Source organism: Lathamus discolor, chromosome 2 (assembly GCF_037157495.1).
Source record: "Lathamus discolor isolate bLatDis1 chromosome 2, bLatDis1.hap1, whole genome shotgun sequence".
NCBI classification, from domain to species: domain Eukaryota; kingdom Metazoa; phylum Chordata; class Aves; order Psittaciformes; family Psittacidae; genus Lathamus; species Lathamus discolor.
Window position 1 is genome coordinate 83,638,391 of NC_088885.1, and position 9,660 is coordinate 83,648,050.

Below are 9,660 nucleotides of genomic sequence, written 5' to 3' on the forward strand. Positions count from 1 at the left end.
AAGGCAGTACTTGAAGCTGTTCACACCTATTCCAGGCTTTGCTACAGTTCAGTCTGTGTAACACAATCACAGCAGCACTTCTTCACATATATAGAATATAAACAAGAGTATTTCTTTGATCAGCACAATTTAGTCCTGTTTGTTTCTGCTTTAGAGCTTCTTGGAGTGAAGACCCTCACTTTGGTCAATATGCAGACCTTAATTTCTTGAGAGGAACGGCCGGGCTCCCTGATGAACTCTTTCTGCACGAACAGACTACAGATAAAGACACCACAGTGGCAAGTATGCAAGAGGTACAATCTAGGATAACAGGAACTTCTTTTATCACCTACATCATAACATCAAGATGATTATAGCACCTTCTCTATGCTTCAGCTCCTCCAAGGAGGTCTTGCATAAAACTGTCCTTAATGTGATGTCTATGCTAGAAGGCACACAGGTAGACTTGGAACTAAAGTGAGGGGTATGATCAGACAGAACTAATAGCTTTTCCCCATGCTCAGCTGCAAGAACGCTGCTAGAACTCAACCTAAATGCTACTTGAGCACCAAAGTCCCCCAGCATGTCAATCCTATCACAAGTTGTACATCTATATACCTAGAAAGCATTGTGTGTTTCTTTTCCTTATGAAGGAGAAACAGGTTCTACTAGCAGCCCCACACCCATTTTTTCAACTTTTGAATGTTTCCACTCCTTCATGTAATAGTTGCCCTAATTCAGCAAAGCATATGTACTGTATTAAAAAAATACAGGCATAGCTCACTACAAAACAAAGAGCAGAAATAAACCACTTATGCATTTCAGCCTCCAAATGTCATCCACTGCCTTCTGCCAATCACTCTCCTAACACAAACAAGACCCACAAAGATGCAAACTAATTCCTAGTTAGGAAGTGTTCACAGGAGTGAGGAATCCAGAAGTAGCCAAAGGATGAAAATGCCAGAAAACAAAGTTCACTGAAGAGACATTTTGGGGTTTGCAACTCAGACTTAAAGCCCAGCAATTCTGAACACATCATGACGTTTTTCCACAAGGAAAGTTACAGTATCAACTTCAGCTTAGACTCTATGAAGTCCAGTTTGGTAGAAGGACTTTCTTCCAAGAAAAAAAATGAGAGTTTCAGTTTAAGAAAGTTACCAAAGCAATTTCATTTCCTTCCTTGCCTGTAGGGAATGGGTAAAAGAAAGACCAGAATGTGCAAGTCTTGGACTCCTGTTACCTTATCTGAGTGGGATCTGCTGGAAGCTTCCTATGTCATGCATCGCCAGCACCAAAGTTCATCCAGGCCTCTGACTAGAATCCAGTTAGTTTTATTTATGTTTTTAATGTGCAAAAGAAAGAGCACCCAGCTAATCTTGTACCAGGCTGAAGCAACTATCCAGGTCAAAGATGACCGCCTACAGTGCAGTTTGTTAGCTTATGTCTATTAATAAAATAATAAAACAAAATACCCTACCTTCCTCCAGAAGCACTTTATGAAAGAGTAACATTCTATGAAATAACATGCATGTGAGACAGTAAGTTACTTTCTGGAAAGCTACAGATAACATTAGCAACCTTTTAAAGCTGAAATCCCCCACAAATATGTTACTTTGTGTGGGTGTGTATAAACACATATGCCTGTGTACACACACACAGAGGCAGTTCACTTATTAAGAAGAAAATACTGACTTATGAGAAACTGAAAGCAGCACAGCAGCTCAGTTAAGTGCCGTGTCTGACCCTCCTCCCATCCTGCCATGTGATCTGGTCAACAACAAGCAACATACGCACTGGGCTTAGAGTAGATTTACTTTTTGGAGAAAGCTGAGTAAATACACACACACACACACTCACACACACACACACACTCACAATCCTTTTGCATTGCTGAGCGGAAAGTTACATTAAAAAAAAGTGTAATAAGCAGCATTTATGAAGGTTACTTCTGGTTAGCAGCAGTTGACAGCTGTCCGAGTGCACATTCACTTTCAAAAACCAACATTGCTTAAAGTATTGACATTTTGAATGTTGCTATATTTCCTGTCCCAATCTTGCTGTTAAGAGGCAACCCTCAGCTCCCTGAATGCAGCAGAGTGAAACCCAGCTAAAGTGCAAGAACCAACCCAGGCTGAGCAGCAGAAAGCAGAACAGAATTGTACAAAACAGGCACAACAAAGTGCCACTGAGCAGCACCATAATATTTACAATGGCCTTGTGTTACAGTTCAGTTGCAGCTATTAAGCATTGGGAAGCAGTATGAGGGAAGACTAGCCAAACTAGAGCAGACATCTACAAGAGCAGCAAGATATGCTATCTCAACAGATCACCTGGAAAAGGATCAGAACATTAAGAAAAACTTAAGTAAGAGCTATGTGCTAAACTTCATGTATAACACATCAGATAGTGATGTGTAAATGTAACCCAGACATCAAAACAAACTGAAGAAAAGTCTGTACAGTCTAGGAGTCAATGAGCACCCAACTTGATGAGACTCTTCCACTTGGGTCTGGGAGAAAAAAAACTATGTGTCAGAACTAAAAACTGTCCTTGCTGAAGATGCAGCACACAGAGAAGATACCTGGGGAAGTGTGTGTGTGTGTGTCGGGGGGGGGGGGGGGGGGAATTGAATATCACAGTTTCATAATTAACTCAGTAAAAGCTAATTTAGTATTTTTTCCAATTACCTTTACCCTCATTAAAATATCAATTATGATTCAACACTCTAAGCAAAATCACTCACCCACCACTAACACTGTTTCTTGACTGCAAGACCATGATGTTACACTGTTTTTGACACCTGGCACAAGGACTGTGTGTGAAGCTAATCTACCAACACTTTGTAAGGAAATAAATCCTAACACACACCAAAGTCTTTGGGTCTTGAATAACACAACGTTTAGATTTAAAAGATTTTCGTACACAATGTTTGATGTGTCAGAACACTTGCCATCACTGAATTAGCAGAGATCCAGTTTAAAACCAAAGGCAGCACTCATAAGGAGTTACTGTGTCCACAGCACCCTCAAGAAAGAGGACATAAGTATGAAATTTTAGGACTATAAAGCAGACCTTAACGATTTCCCCCTGCTGAAGGGAGGGATTTCAGAAAGTAACCTTTAACCTTCTCCTGAAAGAACACAGATTGACCTATTTCACCACAGTGCTACATGCTGGCAATTCCTAGAAAGCTTCAGCTACTGTACACCAGCTCACACATCACAATTAAAGCCCGCTTTGTGAAGCATGTTGCCTGTGTTTTGTGGCAACTATATCCTATGACATAGGCAGGTTTCATCAGTGGCATTTACATTAGCATGACAGTGGGATCCACACAGGAATTCTCCCTTTGGTTTGTGAACAGAAAATGCCACAAATCAAAGTTTGAGAAGAAAAGTTTTCAAACCCACAACCGAGTTGGTTATTCCCAAAGAGTTTCCATCTAAATCTTTACAAATATTTAGATCCAAAAAGAAAGAAAATAATCAGTTAGATTCAGGAAGGTTTCCTTGCCTAAGCTGCCATTTCATCCATTTCTCGCTTGCCACCTTCTGTTCTCTGCAACACCAAGTTCCTGTGTCAGATCAAGTTTTTCACGATACATTTTAGCTGATCAACCAGAGCTGCTTCACACTATCACCAGCCCTCTCTAGACCAGGTTCTGGAAGGAAAAAGTACAGGAGATACCCAAAAAAGATTTATCAGCTGCAGCAATCTGGACAGTTGATTAATTAAAAAGACATCTCTTCTTAAGGCCTGAACTTTGGTATTGTCAAAATGTTGTACTATTATTTAGCTGGTTTTGAATTTGACTGGTTCTTAGGTCTCTATGTCACTTGGGAAGAAAACAAGTGTTGACAAGTTCTGGTTATTTTGCAAAGCAGCCATTCCACCTCAATGCTGCATCTTCCTTTTGTACGCAAGAGCATAGATTCTTCCTCCAGCTCATGTCACAAAGCCTATTTCTTTATCAAACAGAAGCCTGTAATTTTAACGTCCTTCCCTTGTGGATGCAGAATTGCCGCAGGTGGCAAGACAGATAGCATTCAGTCTCCTGTTCCCAAAGACAGAGGGTAGACATTCAAAACCCACCTGGATGCATTCGTGTGCAACCTGCTTTAGGTGGCCCTACCTTCGCAGTGGGGATGGACTAGATGATATCCAAAGGACCCTTCCAACCCTAAGGATTCTACAATTCTGCATTTCGCACTCCAGCAGCAGGCTCTATAGCCTGTGTTAGTCTGCACACAACTGTTATAGAAACATTGTGCACCAAAGTGCAAACAGCAACTGCCCGGGTGTCAAATCAACTCAGCAGTAAAGGGCAATATACTTCAATTCAACCTCCTTGTCTGTGATGATGAAGAGTGTTTTATCTGGTTAACTGCAGCTGTCTTCGGTAATGCATTCTAACAAATGGTCCTTGAACAACAACAACAAAAATAAGAAAATCAATGGGGGGTTTGCCAGTTTCTACAGCAGGTACTCCTTCTCCTTCCACTATCAGCCATGCAGTAGACATGCCCCCTTTTATTTAAAAATGAAGCCAGGAAATAAACAAATTACAAAAGTGAATGATTTTTATCCTAAGGCAGCGATAAGCACTCTTGCTTAGGTAACTAGTGATACATTTCCATTGTGTAGGCAAAAGCCTTATAAGAACTACCCCATGACCAAGTGTATTTCTTGCTCCAGTGATCTATTAGCTTCAGTCATGCTATTCAAATACAACTGCTGGAACACATTCAGAAAGGCTAACTCTGAGCTTTACCACTTCAGTCAGAATCTACTGTACAATATGATAAGCCTGAAATCTCAAGCTTCATATTTTTCTAATTAAACAAGCTTTCAGAAATTATCTCCCTTATAGAAACATTTTAAAAAGCCAAATGAAGCATAGTAAAAATTTGTATTGCACAATTCACTTTCTAAAAGAGGTAAAATCCTGTAGACAAAATTGGGTATGTTATGATTGCATTTTAAGTGACTGTGTGTTCATATCCCATCTGCATGACATGATTTTTCTGAGAAGCAATTTTATTCACATTGAAACTTCATTCCAAACAAGTTTCAGTCTGGTTTAGAAAATTAAATTTATGGAAAACGTATCAAGGGTGTCAGGAATTACCCATCAGACTCTGTAAACAAATTAATTCAGACTCACCAAACATCTAGCTCTCCTGTCCCTCTCAACAGGACAGCTGTATCCTCCAATGAAACTTATTCAATAAAGCCTTACAGAAGCAAGCGGATAAATTAAAGCTGTACAATGCGGTTCATGTGATTAGTTACAAACACTTAAGCAGCTACCTGAGATTGCTACACACACAGTGTCAATTTCAAAGAACTGCCTAGCACTGGTAAGTGTAATAGTGTATCAATCCACACAACAATTTCCTAGTAACTAAGGTTATCTAGTGTTTTAGAAGAGGTATCTTGCCCTAATGTATCTCTTCAGCCTTGAAATGACAATCAATTCTGGCAAACTCCTGATGTTCCAAAGCATCACAAGAGATGCAAAGACTGCATGAAAAACACCATCCATCTTATAAAGTAATTCACAGTTGTCCAAAATCTCACCCAAGATATTAGCAAGCAGCAAATGAGAAGACAGCATCCAAGAAACTCAGCTAACAGTGTGCCATAGAACAACACGAGCCTGCAGAGCCCACCAAGCTGAAAACAATGTACCACACACATAACCACAGATGACTCTGCATGAACTTCAGCCCACTCAGGTTGCTCTTAAAGCACACAGCAGTTGGGCGCTTCCTCAGAGCACTACCTTTCCACCCGGGATCACAATCACGTCCATAAAAACCAATTTTTTATGGCAATCAAACAGCTCAGTTGTCGAAGGCACCAAAAGCTTATGAAAAGCTTATGAAAAAAAGGGCTCCCTTTATCAGCTTTAGATAGCTTTGTTCTCTGCATCACCCAGAAAGAAGAGCTTCTCTAAGTTTCACAGCAAATGGTGACACACAGAAGCTACCAGGAAAACTGGATCCATGAAAGCACTAATGATGCATGGGACAAGTTACCTAAACTGAAAGATCAGAGTCTGGGCTTTTTTCATTTATTTTTATTTTCTTTTAAACAAACATTCTACCTATTTTTCAACCCTGGTAATGGTCTGTACTGCAAAGATTTGTCACATGTAGTCTGCCTTTCCACAGTCCAACCTCCCTCTGAACAGGGAAAAGAATTAATTAAGAAAATTGTATTTCAGCATCCTCTTCCTCACAGTTCCTATCAGGTAGATCTGAAACAGTAAAGCTCTCCTCCACTTCACTGAGGACTGCCAAAGACTCAGTGTCCATCACATTCCTACCCCAAAATTGGACATTAATTAAAGCAAACATTCCTCTTGACTCACAGGAAAGCCTAGGGACGCAGCCGTGCCTTTCTACCATTGAGCAAAACACCCCTCAGTTCTGCAAGTCACCAGAATTATAGATGCCAACCCTTTCAACTCGGGGGACAAATGAGGATTTCCCCTTTCAAGAGAAATCCAAAGAAGCTTTGACTTCAACTTCCAGGTTCACCACAAGTACACAGAAGTCATTCTAGCAATGGCATCAAGCGAGCAAAACCCACAACAGTGAAAATAGCTTAAACCTTCTGACTTCTTCACCTCTTCTGAGAGCAGAGTTGATTCAGCAATAAAAGAAAGGAACTGCAGAATCCATTGAAGAAGCAGTGGTTTTCCCCTTCTCTTCACCACCTTCGTGCATATTTGGAATGTGAGGGAGATGTGTTCTTTGGCAGTTGCCTTCTGGCCTCCCAAAGAACCAAGCAGAATAGAATAGCAGAATAGGACCATCTCCCTCGCTCCACCCGCAAACTCTCAACAACAACAACAAAACCCAGGGAGATGTGTTGATCCTATAGTTTTGCACAATAGTATGAGGGGAAGACATTTATCCCATAGAGTTGCCTGAACACAATGAGAACAACAACTAAAAGTTAAAGAAAGCTTAAATCAGTCTGGCAGGAAGACAAACTTGACATACTGTCCATTGGTTTGCCTGACACCAGCTGACTGTTCCAGTAGTCCTTCACACCAGCAGCAAAGCAGCTGAAATTCGTTCCCGATGCAACTCCAGCGAGACTAATGGGTTTCCACAAGAATGAACTGGGCCCTGTTACATCTAAACCCAAACCCACTAAAGTTTCACTGAAGTGAAATTGCAGGAGTACAATCTATGGATAACAGCTGGAGAACATTAACTCTCCCCCTTCCTCCTTCCCGGGGTTAACTTTTTTCTTTCTCTTCAGACAGGAAGCAGTCATATACCCTACTGCATAATATAAGGACTCTGTGATATAAAGACAAGCAGAAAAGGATTACAAAGAGCGCCCTAAAGAGTTTTTCTCTTTAGCAGAGTTACGCTGCCGCCCCCCCCCGAGCTGCCTCATTTTAAGCCACGCCGCTATCCCTACACCGTGGTTTGAAACAGCAGTTACGTCCCACTTTTTAAAATGAATAGAGTTAAGAGTATTCGAAGGGTGTCAGCGGAGTGGGAGCCTAAGGGCTGTGTCCTACATCCAGGCTGCGGAGACCCGGAAGGAAGGGGAGAGTTGTCCGGGCGGGTTGTCCGGCGGGGTCCCGAGCTGAGGCGCCTCTCGCCAGGACACACATCCCCACCCCCACACCCCACACCGCCCCCCCAACCTGAGCGATCCCGCTGCTACCCCAGCACTCCTCTTTCTCCCTTCTCAGACTCACCCTCGCTGCCGTACTGCTTGCCATTGTTCGCGCCCATCCTGCCGGCTTCATGCTCTCCGCCGCCGCCTCCCCACGCCGCCGTGCAGCATCTCGACCGCGGGGCGCCGAGAGACCGCGGGTGATGGAGAGGAGCCGGGGAGGGTAGTAGGGAAAAGAGGGGCTGGGGGAGCCTGCAAGAGTTTTCACGGCGACATGTCCAAAGCAGCAGCCTTGTAACTTCCTCCGCTTCTTCTCGGGTGGCCGACACCCTCCCTTTCCGCCCCCAAAATGAAAAAAAAAAAAAAAATCAAGTAAAAAAAAAAAAAGAAAAAAAGAAAAGCGGGAGGGATGGGGAAGGAATCAAAAATGCAGTTTCCAGCCGCGGGTCAGGGCAGGGAAGGCGGCTCCAGTTATAATCCACAAGCAGGACGGCCCCCGGGCGCAGGCTCCACCGCCCTGCGGCCGGTGCTGGGGCTCCTCCGACGCTTCACGGCCGCTCCGCACTCCGCCTTCCTTCTCCTCCTCGCAGCCCCTCTGCCGCCTCCCACGGGAGGCAGCCGCCAGCCACTTGTTGCCCGGGTAGAGAAGGGGAGAACTGCCGCCGCAGACTTTTGTTAGCGACAGGCGCCTCCTCCCGGCGCCCAGCGCCGGAGCGATGGAGGGAGGAGGGATGAAGACTAGAGCTGAGAGCCGGCCCCGGCCGTTAAAGACACAGCGCCCTGGAGGCTTCTCTTCTAACTCCCGCGGTGAAGCGCCGGCGCTGCCCCAGCGGAGCAGCCCGGGGACCGGCATGGTCCTTCCGCCCTTCCCCTTGCAGGGGTCTGCCCCAGGCCCTGCTTAGCACTCCCCGGCCGCGCCCTGCCGAGGGCTTGCCGGACCACCCCTAGGCTGCATTTCGCCGGGCAGCCCCGTCCGACCTGCAGCCTGTCCCTGTGAAGGGGACAGAGCCGTCCGGGGCCGGACTGGGGGCTGTCTGCCCTGGTGGCACCCTCGCGGGCCCCTCCAGCCCTGTGCAGCTCACAGAAGCTGCCAGAAAGCTGCCCAGTGAGCAGGTGAATACCGAAAATGCCAGTCCTGAGAGGATGATGCCCCAAAAGGACTAACACTAAACCAACAAAAATAACTATGAAGTTTGCTCAAGACAACTATGACTCAGATTAAATGGTAATCAGGACTTACCAAAGGTTTTCTGGAACAGAGTCATATTGAAAAGTAAAAAAAGAAGGATGAATGCTTGCAATAGGTGAAGAGACACCCTGGAGCAGGCGCAGAACAGAAGGCCAACCTGGTTTGACACCACTAACAGTCGTCCTGCTGGCACTTTGCTGTGGCCTCGGCCTGATTGTACTGTGGCATTTCACGACACAGACTCAGGTTGATGCAGAAACTCAAATCCCACTTTATTACCACCAAGCCCTTTTTATCCCCTTGTTCGGTACTTTCCCAACCTGCACATACCTACAACGTTCAACCTCACTGGCCCCTGTAAAACCCTCCAGGTAAATAGTCCAATCACAATGTTGCAGACCCTCTCACAACCCCCATATCCCCTGGCCTTCAACCCGAAGCTCATTGCCCCGGGGCTTGGCAAAGTACCAAGGCCTCAGAGCTCATTCCCAAGCTGTTCACCTTCACTCCCCACATCTCCCCCTTCTTTGTTTTGTGTATTCACTATCAACACCTGCTTAAGGACTTGATTAATAAAAAACTGTGTAAACTAATAAAAACTAACAAAACAAACATTCTTAATACAATTTTTTCACTTGTGATCCTTAGCCTAGCAAATAAACAGTTAAAGAACAGTTAACATTCTGCACTAACAATTGGTTTCAAACTATAAAATACAGATACATATCCATTTTTACAGATCTTAACAAATCAATTTCTTGTGGCTGTGTTGTTATACCCCCCAGCCATCCCACGTGTCCACAGGATTTGAGGCTGCCATTGCTTCCCAACACCAGTATGAAAGG

The 9,660-nt window shown here is 44.3% G+C and overlaps 1 protein-coding gene across 1 annotated transcript in view; it reads right to left on the reverse strand.

The window, feature by feature from the left end:
- FBXL7 (F-box and leucine rich repeat protein 7) overlaps positions 1–8,316 on the reverse strand; it is a 179,731-nt gene extending 171,415 nt beyond the window's left edge. Inside the window, exon 1 of the mRNA XM_065667584.1 lies at positions 7,709–8,316. Within this exon, the coding sequence (XP_065523656.1) occupies positions 7,709–7,745 (37 nt within the window). The 5' untranslated portion in view covers positions 7,746–8,316. The remainder of the gene's footprint in view (positions 1–7,708) is intronic.
- Positions 8,317–9,660: the final 1,344 nt, after the last annotated feature.